Source organism: Columba livia, chromosome 3 (genome assembly GCF_036013475.1).
Source record: "Columba livia isolate bColLiv1 breed racing homer chromosome 3, bColLiv1.pat.W.v2, whole genome shotgun sequence".
NCBI classification, from domain to species: Eukaryota; Metazoa; Chordata; class Aves; order Columbiformes; family Columbidae; genus Columba; species Columba livia.
In genome coordinates, this window is record NC_088604.1 from 63,646,038 (window position 1) to 63,671,226 (window position 25,189).

The 25,189-nt window shown below is 41.1% G+C and overlaps 2 protein-coding genes across 12 annotated transcripts in view; one reads left to right on the forward strand and one right to left on the reverse strand.

The window, feature by feature from the left end:
* Window positions 1-10: 10 nt before the first annotated feature.
* ZC2HC1B (zinc finger C2HC-type containing 1B) lies at window positions 11-13,737 on the forward strand. Of its 4 annotated transcripts, none has more exons than XR_010471411.1 (9): window positions 11-1,109; window positions 2,444-2,508; window positions 4,516-4,635; window positions 5,859-5,997; window positions 8,014-8,200; window positions 8,893-8,998; window positions 9,824-9,902; window positions 10,809-10,867; window positions 11,490-13,737. XR_010471411.1 is itself a non-coding variant. In XM_021294751.2 (9 exons), exons 1-8 carry the CDS (start codon window positions 1,073-1,075, stop codon window positions 10,825-10,827), a joined length of 690 nt encoding a protein of 229 aa, XP_021150426.2. In that variant the 5' UTR covers window positions 11-1,072; the 3' UTR covers window positions 10,828-10,867; window positions 11,490-13,737. The 4 variants fall into 4 exon arrangements, 2 of the variants coding, with proteins under 2 accessions (XP_021150426.2, XP_021150425.2); XM_021294751.2 differs by having other exon boundaries at window positions 8,014-8,138; XR_010471410.1 differs by lacking the exon at window positions 10,809-10,867.
* Window positions 13,738-16,022: 2,285 nt separating this feature from the next.
* PLAGL1 (PLAG1 like zinc finger 1) overlaps window positions 16,023-25,189 on the reverse strand; it is a 47,855-nt gene continuing 38,688 nt past the window's right edge. For all 8 annotated transcript variants that reach the window (XM_065057262.1, XM_065057260.1, XM_065057261.1 and 5 more), the window contains 4 exons: window positions 23,925-24,074; window positions 20,716-20,835; window positions 18,656-19,152; window positions 16,023-18,285 (listed from right to left, as the gene is read on the reverse strand). In XM_065057262.1, coding sequence (XP_064913334.1) covers window positions 17,013-18,285; window positions 18,656-19,152; window positions 20,716-20,835; window positions 23,925-24,074 — 2,040 coding nt within the window. In that variant the 3' untranslated portion in view covers window positions 16,023-17,012. The remainder of the gene's footprint in view (window positions 18,286-18,655; window positions 19,153-20,715; window positions 20,836-23,924; window positions 24,075-25,189) is intronic.

Sequence of the window (25,189 nt, forward strand, 5' to 3'; positions counted from 1 at the left end):
CTAACCTGAGTTCTACATTTTCTAGCAAATCTGTTACAACAAGTTTTGCAGGTGCAGTAATCCATGACCCTGACTGTTGCAATTGAAATGAGCTTTGCTGAAAGTACTTGGTCTGATAATTAGAAACATACTGTATGTTGCAGATAGCCATTTTCTTTATTTTTCCTGAAATATTATTATTCCAGTCCTGTATTCAGTTTGGTTTCATTGAAACAAAAGCTTACGACCCACCACAGTTGCTGCAATGACTTTCTGAAGATGAGCAGAGGGCCAGTATCTTTAGGCTTGGTGTGATCTTAAATTTCTGCACTGTGCATGTGAATTATTCTGATAGTGACCAGTCCACACATGAGAATGGAATGAATCGGATTTGTAGTCAGTCCTCCTGTATTACTAAGAAACCCTCAGCTTTAGGTCTTTAGGACTATAGACTGAGGAATCTTTTGCCTTTGGGTTAAAAGTTAACCACTTTACTGGTAAGGAACGCAATAACCAACACATCAGTAGAGTGGCTTGACTGCTACTACGTTCAAGGCATCTTAAATATTCCTTTAATAGTTTTGTGAATACTAGGTGGAGATAAGCTAACAGAAGGACTGATGAGGCCTTTTAATGTACAGAAACAATTCGAAGTACTTGTTTTTATTGGTAAGGGCTTTAATAATATATTTAAATTTATAAAGTAACATGGTTTTGGGAGAAGGAAATAACCAGGCATTTAAGTCCACAGGTCTCTTCATCACTGCTCAGAAAACGAAAGTGTCAATACAATATTCACATCTAGGTTAAGCCTTCATTTTCTAAAATTGTTCAAGAGTCTGTCCTAACTAAATCAGTAGACTAGTCTGTAAGATTAGAAAAAGTTTCAGGGTTTTCATTGAGCTGCTAGCTTTACTAGTTTCCGTCAGTTTCACAGGCTTAAGCAGAGTCTGCATGTGTCATAATCGTTGATTATGTAATTGCTGATGCGTGGTAATGTGAAGTGTGAGTTTTTGAATATGAGGACTGACCACCTCGTCCTCATGGCTCCTGACAACAACACAGAAGAAATTTGAGAAACTACTAAATCAAGATGAGTCTGGTACCAGGAATGGAGTTAAATGAAGCAAGTGAGTAAGAGGTGCTGTTCAGTGATTTGGGTGAAATGTGATACTTGTGATTTACTGAAACGGAAAATCTTTAGTAATAAAACAGTGCACATATTCTTTACTAGTCCTTAACTCACGTGCTGTTGTACTAAGTACCTAAACTTTTGTGACAAATTTTCCTTTTTCCTGATTTCTCATTGCTGATTCAGTAATACTGTGCTTCTATGCAAATGCCTTTAAAAAAAAATAAGTCAAAACTATGAGGGGATGAGAACAGAATAAAAAAGATGGTGGAGAAAAAGGAGGATGCTTGAAAAGAAGAGTATAGTCCAGACTTAGCACAGGCACACGCAAAGATGTTGCTCAGTAACAAAAGTGGAAAGACATTGAAACAGAGGCAATAGAATAAGAGAAAAAGCTTATAAAAATGCTTTGTTCCTCTACGCTTGTAATCCATGAAATGCTGTAGTAACCTTAATTCTGTGCCTTGGAGTATGATAAAATCTAAGGAAAAGGTAAGAAAAGCAGTTACACATCTGCTTCTGCTCAGCAAGACAAGGATTTCTTTTGTTTCTGAGGAGCAGGTAAGGAACACTGAAATGAGAAATCTTTGACTGTATAGGTTACAACTCTCATGAAAAGAGCTCTTTGTTTTTATTCAAGCTGTTTTTGTTTAATAAAGTAATGTCCCTGCTCTGAAATGAGAATATGTGACTGCCATTGGAGTCAGGCTAAAAACTACTTTCCATGTAACTTAAAAACCTAGTTTTTCAAAAATACTGATTTTTAAACAAAAAAATACCCACAACTTTGATACCTACAAAGTAAGATCATCTTGGAATGCTGTGCAGCGTGTCATGGAAACGTTCTGTCTGAAGAATGAAGATTGTGTCACACTTGGTGTGCCGCTTTCTGGGATGGCGGTGGTTCACCCTGAGCCATCAGTGGGCATGGCTGGTTCCTGATGACTGGCAAAGAAAAGGGAATAAATCTAGGTGCAGGCTGCCTGCTCTTGCTTTCCAGCCCCTGCCCTCTCTGAATTTAGGCAGCAATTAACCTGAATACTCATCTATCATCTTGCTCAACCATGATGTCATTGTGAAAGGATATATCTGAACAGTCATTAAAAACAAAAAGCTGTCTGTCATAGTAAAGGAGAGCTTATGCTTCACAGGAACAAGATAAATAAGGTAGTTCTGCAGAAGGGAGCCCTGTCACGTGGCTGTAGATGTACATCCCTTTCTGACAACGAAATCCTGTTTCAGCAAGGGCTTGATCCAAATGCTGACTTTGCTGTAGTTGAGTTGTCCTGTAATGTGTAACTGAGCCTCTTGCATGGTTTGAATTTTACACAGCTGCCCGAAGTCAAGATCTGATTCCCTGTACAACCTGTGGAAGACGCTTCGCCCAAGATGTCCTGGTAAAAAACCCACTTTTTTTTTAATGGGAATGCAATTGCGTTTAGCTGGAAGAGGTGGCAAGCACTGGAGGAGGAGGGGGTGGCTGCTAGAGGAGAAATGGGTTGAAGATGTTGAAAAGAGCAAAGATTTAGTAGCTGCTTTCATTAGTAAACCTGATTAGAGAATTAATGAATATGGACAGAAATATTGTGGCTTAATCTGCAATCTTGTACTGTCTTAATTTACCTGATTGTCCAAAACCAGATGTTTACTATATATGGCATTTAAAGTAACATGTTGTCTCTTGGTGAGACATGAATTACTGACCTGAAGCTTCCTTTGTGTCCCAGGTTTCTAGGCAGAATTTGTTATTTCAGGCTTCCTGGGAAAAACAGACTAATAAACCATCTGATAAGTAGGCCCTTTGACAGCGTAATGTGAGCACCAGGCTCTGTTCCAAAGCTGCTGAAGTGAATGAAAAGATTCCCCCTGACCTCCCTGATCCCCGGATTACAGACTAAATGGGTGGTTGCACAGCTTGCCTGGCACAACCCAACTGGTGGGGTTTTCTGCAAGGGGGGGTGCTCTGCCTGCACCCCTCCCTCCTCAGTTTGTATTACTGATCCTGTGTCTCTGTGGTGGATCAGATCAGCCCTACAACAGAACAAAAAACAAAGAAAAATACACTGGGATGAAGTTGGAACTACCCCATGTTAGTTCTACATTTGGTATCTCTGATCAGATACACAGAGAACATGGTGGTTTGATGTACCAAAATTGTTTGAAAACATAGCTATCTTTTTTGGGGGGTGGGAAGGTTCTTGACACTATGACTAACGTAAGAGACAAGTCCTGTAGTGCCTTCCTGTGCCCTGACGATGCAGGACTGATATGCCCTTGGATGGGCAAGACAGGGGATCTGCTCCCCTCTCAGTCCTGCAGAGGAATCCTCCTCTCCGGTTTGCTGTCAAAAATGTCTAGAAACAGAAGATAAGGACCTGAAGCACAGGAGTAGAAAGGTCCAAAGAGAAACAAGAATGTAGAAATGTGTGTTGTGGTAGGAGGAGATCCTTCTTGGCCCAGCTGAGCCATAAACAAAAAGCCTTCCTCAGGCAGCAGCTTAATTCCTATGGGGAGAGAGTGGATGGCGTAGAAAAATTAATGAGAAGATCAAGAACAATAACTGAGAACAGTAAAGGGGGAGTAAGCAAAGGAAGATAGGAACAGACTCTTTGCCAGCTGTGGATGGGCTCAAATAGATATTGTCTACAGCACAAGGGGGAGGACATAGCCTGGCCCTTGCTTTCACTGTGTTCCTCACAAAGGAGACTGATCATCCTGTTGTAGAAGAGTGATGTGGATGCTAAAATCTGGGACGCTTCTGAATCTTAAAGCCTCCTTTGTTGTGAGGCACATCTCTTCCACAAATTCAGCATTGGCTATCTGCCTACCTAAAATTTCTGTGTGCTTTCAGCTGCAGGTGGTATCCCTACTTTTCCTTCTGAATTGTCAGGTTGTGTGTGCTGGTGAGCAGCTGCTCCCTTCCAGACAGGGGATGTCACTGTTTCAGTGGTGTTGATGGGATGAACGGTGCTGCTGTTTGTCAGGAGAGCCCCTAGTCTGGAATACTTATCTAAACTCAAAGAGCTAATAATGTAAATATTTGCCCCTGGAACGGGATCAGTCTGTTCTCCACCTTGACCAAGAAAGAAAGAAAAACGGAGGGGAGAAATCCAGTGGGACTGTTCCTATTCACAGAGTCAGTGTGTTCTTCTCTGCAATTCTGCTGACCTCCAGCACGTTGCTGAGCAGAACAAACTGGAAATGGCTTCTATGTCTTATTTGTGTTGAACTGCAGCTGTTCTTGGACAGCTTTTCAAAGTTTTGCCAATCTCCTTTGGGAGTTAAGCTGAACCTGAAATAAATACTTCTTCAGTGCCTTGCTCCTGAACAGAAATAATTTTAAAGCCTGTGTAAGGATTTATCATTAACAAAGCATGACTTTAGCACATTTCTTTGCATCCCAGCTGAGACACAATCCAATATGCAAGAAAGTCTTCAACAAGAAGCGCAAGCCCTTCAACTCTTCGAAACAGAGACTGCAGGGAACAGAAATCACCACTGTGAGGAGGCAGCTCCCACAAAAGGTATAGTTAAAATTGAAGCATGTGTGTTATCTCGATATGAAGTCTTTCATTCAGTAACGCTATCGTTTCCTCTGGGGACAAAACCTGGATATTGTGGATGAGTTTCACACATGTGCTTGACTCAGTGCCAAATTCTTTCCTGCCCCTCCCTGTGCTGCTAGTATTTGAGAATATTTCTCTGTTCAGAAGCCAAAGCAGTAGGTATCATGACTACTCTGGGCACATCAGTGTCTCTGCTCTTCTAGGAAATGTTCATTTTAAAGGCTATGAATCAGAGAATCATTTAGGTAGGAAAAGCCCTTTAAGACCATCAAGTCCAAACACTAACCCAGCACTGCCAAGTCCACCTCTAAACCATGTCCCTGAGTGCCACCTCCACAGGTCTTTTAAACACCTCCAGGGATGGTGATGCAACCTCTTCCATGGGCAGCCTGTTCCAATGCTTGACAACTCCTTTGATGAAGAAATTTTTCCTAATATCAACTCTGACACACCCCTGACACAGTTTGAGGCCGTTTCCTCTTGTCCTATCAAGACTTCCATGTAAGTCCTGACAGCTCCTTTTTCACGTAAATTTGCAAGAGTATGATCCGAGATGGTTTGGTACATAAATGTCCCAGGTTGAACCTGAGAGCTGTTAGTAGCACCAAATCTTCCATGGATCAAGCTACGGAGTTTCATAGCTGTTGAACTCAAGGGGTTTAAAAATGTATTTAAATTTAACAACTTATTTACAGAGCTGGAGGGAGGGGAGACTTAAGGTCTCCTGAGGAGGGTAATACACATGTATATATACATGTATAATTTTACTCAGAGATGCCAAATCACAGCTGATCTGGCATCCGTGCAGGCTGCTGTTATAAAATGTCATTTGAAGTCAGTTGTGGAATGGAACAGAAACGCACAAAGGTTTAAAGCAAGAAGAAGAATCTGACGAGGGAAGGTGTTGGTCACAGTATCTTTTCTATTCCCTCTTAAGCACCCTTTGGTCTGACATGACCAGAGAGTTTGTTTGAAGGCATTATTCTTTCGTCCATCTTCTGCTGCTGTCAATAGACAGCAAAGGGCTAAATCAGCTTTCCTACACCTTCCAAAAATGCAAGTTTCTTTTGTTGGTAACATTTTTCCTTTCCCTTGGAGAGGAAGAACCTTCACTTCAAGATTTTTCTCCATCCCTTGCAAGAAGGAAATACAGTTTGTGTCCTCCTTTGTTTCCATTACAGAATCAGCCACAGAAAAAATCTAACTGGAGGCAGCACCATGAGGATTTTATTAATGCTATTAGATCAGCCAAGCAAGTCACAAAAGCTCTGAAGGAGGGCCGCCCCCTTCCACCTCCTCCACCACCAAGCATCAATCCAGGTTTGTGGTCATGTTTATCTTATTACTGATCTTGTACTGATCAGTGCAGTGCAGTGAACTCTTATTATTCACAGCTGGGCTTCAGTTTTGCACCCCCCAGCACAACACAACATGAACATTAATTCCCTCTGTACTCTCTGTTTTTCAGCTGTATTTCTTGGCTTAAATTGAGTAGGAGTGCAGTGCAGAGGTGATGGGGAAGAAAACTAAATACTTTTTAAATTTAAAGGCAGCAAGTTTGGCATTTGATATTACTGCTTTTCAGGGAGAGTCGAGGTGCCTGTTTTCTAGTCCAGGCTGTACCGTGCTATAACAGAAGGTGAAGTGCATCCCTCACCATTCAAAACAACTCTAGTGCACATAAGTTTTCCCATCCCCATGTGGTGGCTTTTCCACTGTCCCCCACCCAACTGTGCAGATAGGGGAAGTCAGTCAGAAAAATATGTGTCTGGTTTACTACTAATACCAGGTGTGGTCTCTGAACAGAGCTCACTGTGTTAGAAGATACAGATCCAAAAAGATGCACATAGAGCAACTATTTCTCATGATTAAGTGATTTATGAAACATGGAAGCAATCTTGGAAAAGGTCTTGGAATCCTGCCTGTGTTAGGAAGGTAGAGGGCAGGAGAGGAAGGGGGGGGGCTCTCTGGGCTCACTTCCAGAGCAGGAATTTGTGACTGATGAAGGCAAAAACAGCTGCCATGATTCCAGCCTTTCTCCCCTTCCGGAGTACGGCAATGCCGTGTAAGCAGCAGGACCCATCTTCCTTCCTTGATTGGGGTCAAGCTCTTCTCTGAATTTCCACTGCTGCATACTTTAATGACCCTGTTATTTCTAGCCTGACTCTAAGGGCATACCCCTCCCTTTCATTCTCCCTTTTGGAGGAAACTAACTTGTGCAAGAGCTGCTGTAGTTGTGGAGAAAGGAACCGGAGAACTGCTTTTTAGGGAAGACAAATCCCTGAGGAGGCTAGTGAGGATGTATATCCTAAATGACAGGATGGGAAAGAAAGAAGATAGATTGTGGGGAGGAGAGAGAGATATTACTCTTCCCTCTCTTCCTCCTCCAAATAGAGCCCAAAGCTTCCCATTCTACCCTGAAGTGCCAGGTACCCTGCCGGCCCCCTGAAGCCAGGCATCTGCTCTGCCTCCTCCTCCCATCCTCTGCATTCAGAACCATTTTGCCCACTTTGCTGGTCCAGGGCTGGCTTTTGGGGGCTGCTTGGGCCATCTTTGCTGGGCCATTATTGAGAGAAATTATTTGTCAAGATGTTGTATCTGTGATATTAGGATAAGGACACTTGGGATGCTCTTGTAAAAGGCATAGGATGGGGAGGAAAGGTCTGAGAATGTCAAGGGCAGTGTGAGGGCTGAATGTGGCTGTGTTGACTCTGAACACTCTTCATTGAGACGAGTAGGACTGTGCCAGTGCTTAAAGCTGCTGAATAGCTTTTAGCTGAAATCAGGACTATAACACTGTCAAAAACAACTCTAGGAAGGACTGCTCTGTGTTTTTCATGATGCTGCTTCACACCCAGAAACCAGGCTCTTGGATGTACCTCAGCTGGCAGGACACAACTTCTTAAGTGGTGTTTTACCAAATAGCAATCTCAATGACCAGTCTTCAAAAGCAGTCTAAAATAGTGGGGTTTGACTACTCTAGGAATTTTCAAATAATGCTTTTTCTGCAGACTTGTTAATTGTGAGGCTGGGCATGGGAATAGGACGAAGATAGTAAAACCTGCTTTTACTAATCCCCGGGGATTTATTTCTGAAAGCAATTATTGTTTGCTAGGTTAATACCGTACGCGTGTATTTCACGATCCAAAGTGCTTCTCTAGAGGAGATTTTTGTAGTTCTCCTTAGTTTGTATTTTGGAGCTGATGGGAACTCACCATGGTCACCTGCTGATGGAGCCAGTTTTTGAACTTCATCTTGAGCGCTCCAGTAAAGCAGAGCAATTCTTCTCCTATAGTGTATAAACCATGACACAAGTTGTTCCTTTCTTATGGCCAGACTATATTCAGTGCCCACACTGCTCAAGAAGATTTAATGAGGCTGCAGCACAGAGGCACATAAAGTTTTGTGAAGAACAAGCTATCCGCCGTGCCTTCGCCGCTAAGACCACCAGACAGGCTTTGGTAAGGCAACACAGTCACACTTGTCTTGTCCTGGAGGCAGATTTGCCAATCTGTAATTTATGGTGAGTAAAGATCAATATAAAACTTGAGATTCCAAGAAAGTTGATAAACTCTTGAGATAAGTGCTGGACATTAGCTAGGAGTTCCCTGAAACTGGAGCCCTTTGATCTAAAAAACGACAGAATATGATAATATGAAAAAGTTGGACAACGATTTTTTCAGACTCTTCTGCAATTAGATTCCTGGGTAACAGCTGTAGGGAAGCAGAAACCTGGCAGCTTTTGCAATAGAGAGAAAGTTCTTCCTGATTGTTAGGGCTCCCTGCGGTTTGCAGGTTTGCTGTGCCCTGGAAATGTGCAGCTGATTTACTCCCTGGTCACTAGACGCAAGGCCAAAGGGCTAAGCCCCTTCGGGAAATCAGAAAAGTGGAGTTGATTGGTAGTATCTTTAAGTGAGCTCCTATTCTATTACAGAAAAAAAAAATGTAAACAGTTCCTTTAGGAGAGGTGTTGTTTTTTTTTTTTTTTTTTTTTTTGGTTGGTTGGTTTTGTTTGTTTGTTTTTGTTTTGTTTTGTTTTGTTTTTTAAGATATTTTAAAATCTTATTACTCTTTTACCTATTTTGGACAGGCAAATTGCTTCCAAGTGGTAAGGGTGCACCTTTTTCCTGCTCCTTCCTGGCACTGCTTCCACAGTGATTTTGTGCTCATAAGCTCCTTGCTAGAGTTAAGTGCAGATTGTGCATCTTTTACTAGGGCAAGCAACCAGTGGCTCAGAGGAAACCCCCAACCTTAACACCTACTGTGTTATCACTTCAGAAGAGAGTACAAGAAGGTGCCCATACAGACAAACCTAAGCCAGGTAACAAGTTAATTTAGTGATATTTATGTTTTTCTTATAACAAGCTCTGATGTATTTGAGGTGGGGGCAGCATTTTCAAAGCAGATTCTAAGCTTTGGAATCCACTTTTCTGATAAAGTTTGAAATTTTTAAAATATTTTTTACAAGTCCAGACCTTGACATGAAATCCTAAGTTCACTTCCATACAATACTTGTTAGAAATGAAAAGGGTCAAAAACTTCCAAGTGAATGTTGTTGATACTGAATGGCCTTCCAGATCATTATCCTGATTCATTGTGCTGAGTGTGCACACAGAAGTTTTCATGTGGGCTGTCAGGAGGGGCTTCTTAGCCTTTTCAATTAGAGGTCCTCAAACAGAAGTGTCTATATAGACCTAAAATATGGAGTCTGTGTATGAGGTTCCTTCTGCCCCATCAAGGACTCTGTCACCTTTAATCTTTGATGTGAAGATTTCTTCCATTTGTATCTTAAGTCCATTTAGATGAAGCATCAAGCTTTTGTATGTTGTTTACTCCACGTGACTTTCCCCCTGTTGATTCAGCCTTAAAATTAACACCACCACATGCCTAGAACAGCTCCCTCTAAGCCAGATACCATGTAGTATGTAGCACTCATTAGTACCAGTAATCATGACCAGTGTTCGTCTACGTTTAGAAGATGTTTTATAAAGTTATTTTAATGGTTATTTGTAGTGTAACCTGTGAATGATAACACATACTGCTCTCCGCATCAGTATCTTTGATCCCTGCATTTCTGCATTTTATGTTGAACTCATGTAGGTTATCATTTTTATGGCTTCTTTTTTTTTTTTTTTTTGATTTGCAGAGACCTCTCCAGGAATACTGCAGAAAACCAGAAAAGCTTCAGATGTACCTCCTGGAAAAAAGGCTTCAGGAGAGTCTGGGTAAGAAATAAATCTTTATTTCAACATTCTAACATAAGAGGACCTCATTTGCTTTTGTGTATATACAATTTCCTGTTGCAGTGTTTGTAGTATGAACTTCTTTGTATTAATTAAAGCAATCAATTGCACTGGAAATTTTTGCAGAGCTCCTCATGTCCCCAGCATAGGCTGCTGAGAAGATTCATTTTGGTGTTAAATGTTGTTTGGTTTAGAGCAACTCCAATTCAAGTAGGCAGTGACTGTGTCCTGCATTAACAGCCATCTTGGGAGGATTTGTTTCTTGATAATGCAAACCTCTCTAGCAGGTCATGTCCTCTCAGGTTGTGCTTCTGTTGTACAAGTGAGGAAGACATCAGTGTTTGTTTCAATAATCACTATGTCAGGTTGACAGTGTGGAGGTTCTTCCTTCTCCCTAGTGTTAACTTTCCTAGACAATGATGTTTGGTTCCTCTACTCTTCAGACAATGCAATCAGGGTTGCTCCCATCTTGGGCCACACAGAGCTGTGTCAGAGCAGCAAGAAGGCCTTCCAGCTCCTGCTTGATGTGGTCGTGGTGCTGTCATACAAGGGGATGGCTCAAATGATCAGCATCTCACACCCCTGTGAGATGCATACCACTGCAGAAAATGAGATCCTGGCAGAGAATGTGGCCAAGATGGATTCCCTGTAGCTGGCAAGCCTGGGAGATGAGCTTCTAAGGATGCTCAGAATGTGAGATAAACAGTAATATGCACAGAACAGTCTGTTGCAGAAGCTCACATTCAAAGTCTTTGCTGGCTCCTATGTGGAGTTTTGCTGTCCTTGTTTGCTGCTGGTCAGTGACTAAGTACCTTCAACTGTGGGGAAATCTGCAAAGTGTTCAGTCCACTGTGCCATCAACTCTACCTACCTGCTTGATTTTGCCAGCTACAGGACAAACTGTTGACAGTACCCAGTGGTCTCATCTGGTGTTCTCCACTCCCCAGGTAACCATGACTCATTACATTGTTAACAGTCACAAGTAACCAAGCAGCATCTTGCATGCCAGCAACAAGGATTTATTGATACCATCACCATTCTCCAAGTTTAGCCACTGAACTCTGAAACTCAGGGCTTGACAGACTTGGAGCGGAGATGCCTCTTTCCCTAGTGACACTGGCGAGTCCAGGTATCACTGGGGTTGCAGTTGCAGACAGTTTACAGAGGCTTGGGATAGTCTCTGCCTGCAGCAGGTCCCCAGGACAGACATCCGCGCTAGCGTCCAAAATATAGGAGAGAGTCCTGTATGTCCCCGGGAACGGTGGAAGTGACTGGCCTGGGTGCGCTTGTAGGTGCTGGGCTGTTGGCAACTGCTCCATTTTTCATAAAACTTAAGCTTCGCAGATGCTTTACAGAGCACTTTTAGCTGAGAAACCAGGCAAGAGAAACTGGCTTTGAGTGGTGCAAATAAATGTTTTCATCCTTAATGTGCCTTTAAATCGCTTCTGGGGTGAGCTCCTCCATCACCTTTACTAGGGATCGAGGTTTAATCTTCTTAAGTAAAATGGAGTAAAATATAAAAGCAAATTGTATATAAATAGCAACTATATGACTTGGTGCTGCTTTCAGATCGCAAATGAGCAACAGAAGATAACAGTGGCTGGTCTGCAAGGCTGTGTTATGGTTTTCTTCTGAAGCACTACAGAAGACCTTAAACAACACAATTTTCCAGCACCTCTTCCACCCCAAGTGCTACAGCTGCCACATTCAATAAAATAAGCAAACTGAAATCCACCATTTTTCCCCTTGATCCCCTGTTTACTTGTGTCAGCTGCCAAAATTTAATTAAATGATTGCGTCTGTGGGGATGGATGTTGCCCATGGTTCATTCAATGCTTTTAACAAAATGTAGGAAGATCCAGAATCATATGACTTTTTCCCCTAATGTTTTGCTTGATACATTGAACAAAATGAAGGAACATTTTTTGAATTTTGTGTATATATTTAATAGAATCTCCCAGTAAACAACAAATGATAGTGATTTGTAAGTGATAAATGCCATGTATGCTGTGCATCAGCTTCAAAGCACTTCAAGTGCAGACTAAAACCAAATCTCATTCTTATCACAGAAACATAGAATGGTTTGGGTTGGAAGGGACATTCAAAGGTCATCTAGTCCAACTCCCCCTGCCATGAGCAGGGACATCTTCAACCAGATCAGGTTTCTCAGAGCCCTGTCCAGCCTGGCCTGGGATGTCTCCAGGGATGGGGCATCTACCACCTCTCTGGGCAACCTGGGCCAGTGTTTCACCACCCTCAGTGGTGAAATTTCTTCCTCATATCCAGCCTGCATCTCCCCTCTGTTAATTTAAAACCATTACCCCTCATCCTATCACAACAGGTCCTGCTAAAATGTTTCTCCCCATCTTTCTTGTCAGCCCCTTTAGGTTCTAGAGGTCTGCAATAAGGTCTTCCCAGACCCTTCTCCAGGCTGAACAACCCCTTTCAGCCTGTCCTCATAGGAGAGATGCTCCAGCCTTCTGCTCATGGCCGTTCTTCAGAGTCAGCTCTTCACACTCCATCCACCTCTTGATGTAGCCAGCCACCCCTCCACCCTTCCTTCCTCACCTGTGCTTTCTGAACAGCCTGTAGCCATCGATCACTGCACTCCAGTCATGGGATTTGTCCCACCAAGTTTCAATAATGGCAACCAAGTCGTAGCTTTCTAGCAGCATGGTGGCTTCCAACTCCTCCTGTTTGTTTCCTATGCTGTGTGCATTGGTGTAGAGGCACTTCAGCTGAGCTGTTGGTCACGTCACCTTCTTAGAGGAACACCCCTTAGTTCCTTTGAGTTATTTCATTGGTGTTTCCTTGTTGGCTTGTATTACTCTCCCACTAAAAACCTCAATTGCTTTTACAAATTGATGGCTAAGATAGAAATATTGTGGAGGCGTATCCTTTTCTTATTTTTTTGGCCATCTGATTTATTACCTTGGATCACTTTGCATAAACTTTCAATGTTGCACTATGTTGGGGTTGTTTGTTTGATTTTTTTGATTTTTTTTTTTTTTTAGCTCAACAAATCTTTCAATTATAATCCATACGGAATGTTCTTGCATAGTAAATGTTTATAGAGTAAATGAAGATGAAAAGTAGTTGGAAACAGCAATAATAAATATCAGACTTTACAAAGTGTAATTAAACTCTACTCTAGGCTGTAGCTAATGGTGTTTAGATATAGAAAGGATAACACTGAAGCAAGTGTAACTCCTACAGCTAGACTGTCTTAGAAACAATGCACATAAAATCAGCCCAAATATATTAAAATGGAGCTTATTGGCCTTTTTTTCAAACCAGGAAGGAGGTCCAGGGCAGGGGCAGGAGGGAGAACCAAACCAACCCCATGCCAAACTGTCTTGTTCAATGTTATCACAGCTGTTTTCTTTTATACCTTAGTAAATGAACCCTCAAAAGTTAAAGCAAATGTTGTGTTTGGGGTCCCCCCCCTTATTTCTCTGTGTGTAGAGCTGTTTGGTATGGATTCAACAGTTCATTTTTCAGTGCCCTACAGAAAACATAACTATAGGGACAGGAATGATGTATTCAAGAAGAGTACTTTAAAATTCTGCTAGCAGAAAAATGAATCAGTCATTAATATATGGAACTTACCATCCTATTTTAGACTGGCTGGGAAAAAACTCTTGAAAATTAGCAACAACTCATTGGTTAAGAAAATAGAGAGTCCCAACAGGAACAGTCGGTAAATAAAACCAAAGTAAAATTAAATGAAACATGGCTTCTGATAGGGGGTGGGAACAGTGCAGGAGTGTAGTTTTAGCTCCTCAACATTTTTTCAGCAGGTTTACATGATTTCTTTTTTTTTTCTTTTCATAAAATGAGTACACTTTTTTTTGTTTTTGATATGAGAGCAAATGCTAAGTTTCTCTATTTTTACAGTATCATTTCATTATAGTTATTCTGTTGTTTAGCTGCCACATATCACACTGGTTTATAACTCCTAGTTACATAGGATAAGCATCTCTCACCAATGCATCTTTCCATGTTTCAGAAGATGCTGAGGTCAGGCAGCACCTCTCTCTTGGCAGCTCAGAGCTACAGTCTGGCACCTTAAAAAAGTGGGAGCCCATCTGGCTCAGTGTTTGCATAATGTTTTCTTTTTAACATCACATTTTAATCCAAAGACAAATAATCCAGTAATTAGTTACATCTCCTATAGAAGCACAAACCAAAATGACAAACTGTCTATTAACAATATATGATCTGGCAGTGCTACAGAATTTGTGGGTTTGCTTTTTTTTTTTTTCCCCAAGTACATAGGCTTGGAGCAAGGCAAGTGGACACAATTGGCATGAACAATGAAAACAATTCAATATGTGAACAAATACACACACCTTTCCAAGTCCGGATGGAAATACAAGCCTAGCTGTAGAATGTGCATGTAACACTGTTCGTAACCTTTTCCCTGTTCTGGAACTTGCCATTTCAATAACTGCTAACTGGGCATGACAATGCAGCACCTGCTCTTCCTCCTGCTGTTGTTATTACAAGAATTATCTTAAAATTCCTTCTGGTTTGCCTTATGTAAAAAATTTTCTTAACACAAAATACCCTCAACAGTGTATCTGAAGAACACATTCTCACATTGACTGAACTAATACGACCTTTACTTAATCCAAGTACTGATAAACTTTTAAGTATATTCAGCTTGTTGTAGTTGTACAGTGTCATTGTAGTTCATTAACAGCAAAACAGCAATCATTTAAAAACATTTTATATTTGAAGCTGTCTCAAAATATTCCTGTGACTAATGGTGGAGAAGAAAATGAGCTCACTCAGGGTTTGAGAATTTACTCTGTTTTAGCTGCAACAGGATCCATTAGTAATTGCATCATCCACTAAAACGAGGATTATTTTTTTTTATAAGCATGGGTTAGTCAATAAAGTAAACTGTGTTTTTTTGATGGAGATGTGACTTTTGCAATTTCTGCTAGTTTAAACACTAGGTTGTTAGGAAATAGACTGCTTTAGCTTATTGAATTATTTGCTATACTGCTTTTTATAGAACTTTTTTAGAAACTGCTTATATAGAACTTGCTCAGCATAAGTACCTAAGTTTGCATAGGCTGCAAGTTGTGAGCTTTCAAACTTTCTGCCTTGTTAAGCAAAAAGGCCCCCAAAGTCTGTTCAAAGAAGAAGACAAGGGAGCTTCTGATTATCAGCAGAAGATGTATCCCTAGATAAAAGTAAAGAAACAGAACAGCAAGTCTAAAAGAAGATGAGATACAGAAGAATGTTTCGACTATTGTCAAGGACTTATTTATCTCCCCAGCTGCAGGTGTAAAATAGCAACTGATGGACAGGACCTAGTATTGACATCCAGTTAAGTAAAAGACAAACAACTACCCACAGAGATAAGAAACAGCCCACCAGATGAAAATTAAGAGATCCACTGAAGAATGGGGAGCCCCCAAACTCTGATTTTACAATTGGCCCAAATTGATGCACAAGGGATAGGAAGCTTAGATTTACAATCGCCCGGGATTTTCCTTGCTCAGGGTCCCTCTTCCAGAGGCACGCAGCTCAAGCTTCTCTCCATGCTATGCTTTAGAAATTATTTATTTATTTAAGAAAAACTTCTGGAATCTGTATCTGCGTGTCTGCTTCTGGAAATCTAGGAAAAAAACAACTTTCCTAACAAGGCGCTAGGACTGTCACACCAAAACACCCTCAACTGGAAATGTACACGGATAGTTTGCTCCAGGAAACAAACGTAAGTCCCCATGGTTCTGGTCTGAAAGAAACAAAGGCTGGAAGTCCAACTGCAGCTGTCCCAAGGCTACTGAGATAAACCCCTGCAATTAAAATGGCCTCAATCACACCCACTAATTTCAGGTGACACTTGGGAGGCAGGTTCATAACCTGGTTTTGAACAGGGCCAAGCATGAGCTCATCACCACAACCCTTCTGCATATGGACATGCCCCCACAGAGGTCTCACCTGATCGCAGGCTCCCCTGGGCAGGCTGCCTGGCCACAGGTGGCCTTCTGTGAAGGGATCCACATTTCGGCTGGCTATGACGAATAATCATTTTCCAGACTAAACAAAGGCCACTTTTATCAACAGAAGTTGAATAAAGGCCTCTTCGGTAGGAAACATTATTTTTTTATTGAGTGTTAAATGAATCAACTTGTTGACCCAATGGGATAACATATGCTTAAATTTAAGCAAATGCTTAAGTGCTTTACTAGAGTGAAAGCCCACTGTCTGATACCTTGCCAGATCCAGCTCTAAGTGAAAATTAATGTTTTGCTTTAACCTTTGAGACAATTCACTTCCCATTCTGAAAACTGCACATGTACAAGACATCAGTTCTTAAACAGTCATGCAGAAGTGGTAGTTATTTCCAGCCCGAAAGAAAAAAAATACATGAAATACACACAGCTGAAGTGCACCTCAGAAAACAAAAATCTAGTTAAATGTAATCACGAAAGTGATCTTCTTCATTTATAAAAAAGTGAAACAGGAGGTAAGATTTACTCTTGGAATGATTCTGATTTAAATTAAAAACTCATAAAGTTCAGTAATTAAGTGCTTAACAGAAATCTATGTGATGTTGATAAATCGTTCATTACATTTGCCATGTGTATAAATTCGCTGTGATTTATGTCTCATTAAAATTATTTTTCCTGTGATTTCCCCCTTCTTCCCATTCACCCTAACCCTATTTCTCCTACTGCAGTAGCCATAGTTTTTTTGTGCCTGTTATGATCCTTTGCTGTCATTGAAGATATTTATTCAGTTGTTTGCCTGAAAGGTAAGAAACAAAAATAGAGAAGGTGTTGAGGGAAATGTTAGTTCTACTATTGTCATATGCTAAAAAACTAATAGTAGTATGAAAAATAGAGCTTCTCGTTTATTAACATCCTGAATTTAACTACCATGTTCATAATGTGCTTTGAAAACATTTGTGGCAGTTTTTCTTAAAAAAAAAACAAAACCAAAAAACCAAAACAAAACAACCAAAAAACCCAAACCAAAACTACCCCATCCTAACAGATTTAAGTAAGAAGCACAGTCTTTAAAAAGAAGGGGAAAAAAACCCGAAACAAACAAGCAACCCCATGGTGATAATTATTTGAAGGCATGGTGAAAATGAGGCAATGTTACAGAATTTGTAGTGGATGGAAAGGAACGAGGAAGATGGTGCAGCTGGTTTATGGCCATCCCACCAGTTGCTAGCTGAAGACCTTGCTGTTGGCCAATGCCATTCAGCCTGTGTGATGGATCCTCGGGACCAAGTGCCATTGTCATGTCCCCAGTAGTGTTCTGGTTGTCACTTGGTGGGAGCTGCCAGAAACTCATCACATGAGTGAGATCCATGAAAGGCAGGCTCGTAGTTTCAGCTGCTGCCTCTGTCTCCTTGTGCATTGGGTACTTGTTAGTATCCCCTACAGGCCCTGAGGAAGCTTCTTCCAGACTGATTTTGTGGAGAGACTGAGGTTCTGGTAACGGCAGGACCTCAGGAAGTTGCATGTTATAACCTTTAACATCCACTTTTATCGGTAGAGTCTTGAGGGATCCTGCTGCAAATGAGGTAGAACTAGGGTCATATTTATTAGGCTGCTGAAGGTTCAGGTTGGCAGGAACGGCTGTGGAGCATGGTGTGGGATGGACAGCTGGAAGGCTGTCTGCACAGCCCATCCTTGGCAAATGAGAAGGTTCCAGAGGAAGAGCGGTTTGTAAGCTTGGCTGGGAATGAAGATGTGAACAGTTGTATTCCTCCGATTCTGAACTATTCAAAATCCCATTCTGCGCGGAGACCCTTTCAGGAAAAGGGGACAGTATGCTAGCATCTTCCTTCAGTCTGAATGGGAAAAGCTGGTCAAGGAGACCCACTGAGTCACCATTCTGCAACCTGCTCTTCAGCAGTTCTTGCGGATGAGTCTTCCTAGTGTGGCGAGTCAAGTGGTCCTTCCGCCCAAACCTCTGGGCACAAAACTGGCACAGAAAGTCTTTGCAGCCTGTGTGAACTACCATGTGCCGTCGCACGTCTTTACGGGTGTAGAAGTGACGCTCACAGTGGTCACACTTGTGTTTCTTTTCCTTGGTATTGCCAGTTGGTTTTCCTGCATGGCTTTTGAGGTGTTCCAACAAAACTTCAGTACCGCCAAACTCCTGGGCACATACCCTACAGGTAAGGTCCCCACTGGTGGCTGCATGAAGAGCCAAGTGTCTCTTATAGCCTAGCTTGGTGTTGTACTTCTTGCCACACTCTTCGCACTTGAAGGCCATCTTGTTAGGGTCATGAGTCTGAAGGTGATTCTTTAGATGGTCTTTCCTGTGAAAGGTCTTTTCGCAGTACCCACACTGGTGAGATTTCTGTGGAGAATGAGTGGCTGAGTGCCTAAGACCGAAAAAAAAATATATATATATTTGCATTTACATTCACTCTAGGACACAGTGCAACTTCAAGACGTGAAAACACCAGCACTCTTGAGGGAAGGCATTTTCACAAGTTCTCAGATTATCAGTAAAAGGGGGCAAAGTGTTAAGCATAAAGCGTAGAGTAGGTTAAAAGTGCTCAACATAATCTTTTTGAGTAGCCCCCGTAATTGAGGGAGATCAGTTTTTCTCCAATTCTACCAAAACAGGAATAATAAAAACTGAAACTTGGGGATTAACTGCCACTAGGACACTCAAGAGGAAAAAGATGTTCTTGGCTTTTTTTCCCCACCCACCCACCCACCAGAAAAGGAGCGCCTTCAGAGCTGTACCTGAGCAGTTTATATTTGGAAATGAAGGCTTTTGTGCATCCGTGCTGTGAACACTTGTAGGGGCGCTCCCCTTTGTGCGCGTAAGTGTGGACTGTGAGCTTGTCAATGGAATCAAATATCTTCCCGCAGAGCCGGCAAGGGTAACTGTCTGGCTGCTTCACTTCTCTTCCCTTCAACAATGAAGACCGGCCATTTCTCCATTTAGGTATAAACCTCACAAGAGCATCACAAGTGCTTCCAGAGCCAGCGCAGCCAAGCTTCGCAGCAGAGGAACAGGAAATGGTCCCGTAGCACTGGGCAATGCTTTTGCCTAATGCTGCTCCTCTTAGTTTCCCTTTCAGTTTGCTTTTTGTTTTTACAGGTCCCAGTTTATTTGGTGATCTGAACCTGGTGGTAAGGACTCGGTCTTTATGGATGCACTCGTGAGATTCTAGCAGAGCAAAAGTTGCAAAAGTGCTTCTACAGCTGGAGCATATCCAAGGGTCTACAGGCTCCTTCTGCAATGAGAACAGAAACATATCTTTCTAAGGAAAGGCCATATTCTTCTCACTGACCCTGTATCTTCTCTTGGGCTTTCTCAAAACCTGTTGTTGTCCCTAGCAGTATTTACTTCAGTGTACTACCACACGACTGTTCAGCTGGAAACAGATTCTCTCTAGGAGTCTACAAACTAGAAAAAAAGAGAATGGTTGGCTAAATAATTATTTCCATGTTTTTGTTTAGCATTTACTGTAACAGTCCCAAGTCCTTCACCTTTGTTTGCTTGAGCTTACTAGATTTCAAAGCCTCTACATTTGCTCCTTTTATGGAATTATTCTTAAAAGTAGTTGGAAATTGTACTTTATCCTTAGACTGATATAATTTATCTGCTATTGCAACCATACAAAAATTGGATGGGTTTCTGCACACAAATGTAGTTTAGCTGTACAGGATTTCCTTATGTTTTGGGCTGGCTCCATGCTTTACCAGACAGTAATGGTCACTGTCTCCAGGAGAGACTTCCTCACTTAGCTTGACACTTGGCATTAGACTTTCTTAAACTCAGTAAGAAACACCTTAGGTTTGGGGATCTCAGGCCTATCCTGACTTAGAGACGTTAAACCAAACATTTTTGGCAAGCAAGGCATTATTTGGAAGCATTATTTCTGTGGAAGTAAGAGCTCTACTGGATTGAGTTGAATTCACTTTTAATATTGACAGTTAAAAAATTCCAATGAAAAACAATTACAAAAAAACCCCAGTCACTGATGAAATGTATTTTCAATTAATATTCGACCATGTACATCTTTAGCTGTCTTTATATTTTACTTCAGCTTCTCATAAACTGTCCTTACCTTCCCTTGCTCTTGAGCTGGCTTGCTCTGAGAACATGGTGAGGCTATGCCCAATCTGTCTTCATCAAGGGACAGAGCACTCCCCTTCCTTACCTGTGTCTGACACTGTGGCCCTCCCACCCCTTCTTTCTGGGGTATTCTCTTAAGCCCTCACATGAAACACAACTACAGGGTTACTTCCCTTCCCGGAGCACCTCTGAATTCCTGGTTCTATCATATTCCCTGTTGAACATTTCCTTCTAGAGCAGGTATCAACCTTCAGGGTCATGATTTCAACACTTAAGAACTTTCCCACCAGTTGAAGCATTCCTATTATCATACAGAGGGGAAGGTATAGGATTAGAAGAGGGTTATTGCACGTGAAGGACTGAAACAATCAGTGCGTTATCTGACCAACCAGTCAGAGCATAAAAAGGGGGAACTGGTGAAAGGCGTCTGAGGCTGAAAACCTTGGTTATATACAAATTAATGCCAATCTCAAGTCTTTCCAACACATCCCATTGGTGCCACTGGCTATATCTAATGTCTCCATTGGAGTACAAGCACAGGAGAAAAAGAGCAGCCTTTCTCTGAGTAGTTGTTCGGCTAAAATTGCTCTTGGCTTTATGTTAGCCCACTACACTATGGTCTACTCTAGCATTACCAGAGTTACATCAAAAGAGAAAGTATGTAAATTGTAATTTACTATGTCTGGTGATGGCTTGAATGGAGATGAGATGTACTTACTGTTACTGGAGGCAAAGGACAGACATCAGATTCTTCTTTAATGAAGACTGCAGAAGCTTCCATAAATTTGGCATAGTCGGCAGCATACCATACTTTCAATTCTGTGTGGGGTTCAATTGGCTGTGAATCGAAGAAAATAGCACATGTCTACTTGTGCCAATTTTCCCATAACAAATAATACTGAAGATTGGTAGGAGGTGTGTGTACAATTTGTGTCCTTACCCAAGCTGCATTCTTCAAATCAGTTTAAATTATTAGAAACTTTATTTAAAGATTCAAGCACTTTTTGAGTATTACCATCCACTAGGGCTTGACACCTTCAGTTTCTAGAAGTAGAAATGCATGTGGACAGAGATTTTGGGGGGAAGAGTAGCAGGAGCGGTGCCTTAGCCCTTATGACCTTTGCTCAGTGAGATCTATTTGTCTGTGGTGTTCAGACATCCAGCAGTCTTTCCAAGCAATATCCCATGCCTATTCCTCCATGTTTCGAAGCCCACTGAACATAATGCTTAACTATAGGGTACAGGCAAAGGAAAAATCCATCATTTGGATGCCTCCTAGATGTGTAACACTCACAAAGCCTGGGTGCAGAGTTGACCAATATGTGGACTGCCGTTCTAACCTGCATGTTTCCACGTGTTGGCTCTAGTGTGTCAGGCTTTACGTGCATGTGCTTTATTGCACCTCTGCCCTCCTCTCATTGAAGTCTTCCCAAACTGGCTTAAGGTAGCCCATAATCTGCAGCCTCCCACCCAGTCATGCCTGCCCAAATCTTTCCTTGGACTGGACTATGACCTCCTCTGACAGATACTTTCAGTCAATAATACAGCAAATAGAAAAAGACAGGAATGATTACACTAATTGCCTAAAGATCCATCAGTTATCTAAAAAATAGGGAGAAAACTTATTTTGAGGTCATGATTTATATGACTTCCAGGCCCTGTACACAATTCTTTTCATCTATAATAAAAGACAACATTGCTGCAACAGGGGTAGGGCCAATCTGCACTGTACTTGTAGTTTTATTTAAACTAAACTAAAATTGCGCCACTAAAAAGAACAAACTAGCCTGGAAGGAGAGCAGCTGACTCTTATTCCACAAAGTCTCACATCTTAAACTGTACTTATTTTTTAACATTGGTGTTGGATAAGCATGGTAGTTGAAAGACAACTTAGTGAATGCTGACAGGTAACTGTGTGTACAATGTCGAAAACTGAACTTTTGAACTCCCAAGCACAAGCCAGCTTGCTAAGTACAACTAGAATGGGTTGGTTGTACATTTTGATAACACCTGGCCTAAAGAGAAGTGGTAAGTACTGGATTCTCCACTCAATAAGAACATGAGGCAACTCCTGTGATCAGACAGACAGCAACAGCAACCGGGGATGGTTTTTACTTCCTTGTAATTCTATATTTCTTTAAAGCACTTATTTCTAGAGACTGCAGTCATTAGGTCAGCGAGTACAGTAATGGTGCTGTTAGCATGACCCTTACATGTAATGTTTGTGTAGCTGCTGGTTCGTGTCACCAAAATCCCATGTCTTTGTAAAATCAGTGGGGAGAGTAGCCAAACCTTCTACTCCCAACTTAACAGGCTTTATTCAAAACGTCTTGAGAAAATATCTTCATAACCAGCCCTAAGGCAGCCTCACACCATGACCAGCAGGGTGTGCTTAAGTGTAGCAGAAGGCTACCACTTTTGACCAGGACTAAACCTATGGGATGCCCCAGTACTGTGAATAATACTGGGACTTAGAAATAAAATGAAAGTAATTCCCTTTGGTACACAGCACAGTAACGTTCCAAGACACATTCCTCATCCTAAAATGCTCTTCATGTCAGTATACAGGATGAACTCTCCATTATGCCAATGAACGGAGTCCTGCTAAAGTCTGCAGAGAGCTGTTTCAATAGTATTTAAATTATACTGGAAACTGTAAGTTATCAGTTCATAACTACAGCTTCTTAGAAAAGTATTTGTTCATGCTTCCCAAATATAGTATTGTTAATCCTGTCAGTTCTACAAGGATACCATGCATTTGAAATCAAATTGAAATCTCAAATGCTATGGACTGCATCAGAATCTCAAACATAGCCTAAACAATGTCTCAGATTAGCATATACTGTTTTACAATGATTTATTTTTTAAAAATAATTATTTTAATATTAATCCAAAAGCAACTACACTTCATGCTACTATAAAAGGCTCTGAAGTTGTAAAATGTAATCACTATTCATTTATTCTGACATCATCATTGTGTGGTAAATATTTTTCTCACTGTGCAGGTGGAGAAACAAAAGTGGAGGAACAAAAGTAAACAATACTATCCCACGGAAATAGTGCAAGTCTTGGCAATGAAATTGAAGTGCTGGATTTCAATCTCACAGTAACTTCTTTTGACTAATATGATATCTTTTTTTTTTAATGTTGCTCACAATGACATACAAGCATTAACTTAAGAATGAAAAAGGAAAACAATGAACGTTCAACATACAGACTTCAGTTACCTGAGTGTACAAAGGAGTAAGTTCTGATTAAAACAAACTTTGCCTGAGAAAGTGGTCAAAACAACAAAAAACAAGGCTCTATGTTCCAGTGTCATTTATAGAGGGTATTTTGTTCTCTCTTCCAAGATGAAGGTGCAGCCCAGAATCTCTAACATAAACCAATCATTTCATGGCAACATTGCAGTATTGTAAGTTCTGCAGTTAAGTCATCAGATTTAATGAGAGTGGAAAATAGTACATAAAGATTACACTTAGCAACCTGTGCCTGAACACCTGGTAATGTGCTCAGAATACAACGTATGTCCAAAAATGTAACAGAGGAAAGGAGTGTGTTTGTTCTTCCCAGGATGAAGTACTGTTGAACGTAACAATGCCAGATAATCTCACCACATACCTATCTGGAACTGAAGGACTTCACAGTATTCGCATTTAAACACTACCATCATGAATTACATTAGTTTCTGCCTGCTCAGTTTCTTCACTACCCACAACAGAAAGCACACGCTGCCTTTTACTGGAAAACTCCATACACTGCTTGCTCTGCTATGGATTCAGTGACATAAAAGGTGGTATGTAATAAAGATTCAGTTGGCAGAATATATTATAATCAGTCTTTCAGCTGTAAAAGGGTTACCCTTTCAGAACCATGGTCAATAAATTTCTGTTTGGATGATGGGTGAAGCAATGTGGGTTTAACTACCTTAACAGTTGTGAAGTAGACTTCTCCACAGTGCTGATAAGCCACAAGGGTCTGTTCTTCTTGGTTCCGGGCTAGCCGGACAAACATCATCCAGTTTCCACAGTCTTCATTGGGAGTGTCCAGAAAGTACTTCCCTCCATCTTTCAATACCTGAAACAAAGGGGGAGGACAGGAGAAAGAACACGGTAATACCAAGTCCTAGATAGAGGTACATTAGTTTTCTTTAACTTGGAATCATGGCTATCAGTTATTTACCCTGTCTTGGTCATATGTTCTTTGAAATCACGGTTGGTTTGAAATAGATCACTCTTAAAGAATACTGAGTGCAAAAGAAAGTGAAGAATGAATACCTGTCAAGGCACCCAGCTACTAAAATAACTGTAGACCTTTGTATGTGTTTCCACTTTATATTTCATCATTTTATGTTATATAGAGATAATATTATAAGAACTAAGTGCAGGCAGGTACAAAGATAAGCTTTAGCCTTAATGTACTTCCTGAGAACTTGATAATCTCAAACTTCAGTGCTGTACTAACGCTACATTTTGCATGGAACAATTGTATAACTTGTGTAAGAAGTCCAGAGAGGTAACATACTATATAATGGCATTTTAACAGTCTTCTCTTTTTCCTCTTAACAATGCAAAAGTAAATATGAATGAACAATTGTGCCAGAGAGATCTCTTTTTGCTTTACTTCATTCTTCCTAGATTCCTTTCCAAAAGAATGACTTTGTGAGGCAACTGCTTCTGACCTCATACAAGACAGTTGCTTTTCTGTAATACAGTCTCAAAACACAGACAGGTGAAACTGTACAAAAACTTGTCAGCACAGCATGTATATGTCCCACTAACAATGTAAGTGAGCAATTAATTGCAAAAAAAAATAAATTACATTCCCATTGCTTCTGGGAGGTACTGTATCTAACTTCGTCATGTTTCCAATTAAAATATCCGCCTGTTGGACAACTTTGGTCACATACTCAGAATGCTGCTAGGGAGAAATCAAGGCAGCTACTGATGTCATGTAGGAAACCTGGGATTCCAGTCTCCTCTTCTGAAGAAACAGTCCATTCATCAGCCAGAGCTGTGCTTATCGCTGCACACTTTTAAGCAAACGGGGCTGACTGATAGGGGGCAGGGTGTGGTTTACAATGGCTTGGTGAAGAGGAAGGAACTGGGTGCTTAGCTCATCCATGCTCACAAGCTTGTTAGAAAAGTACGTTTTCTGCATTTGTAAGAATTAAAGCGTTTCATAAAAAGATG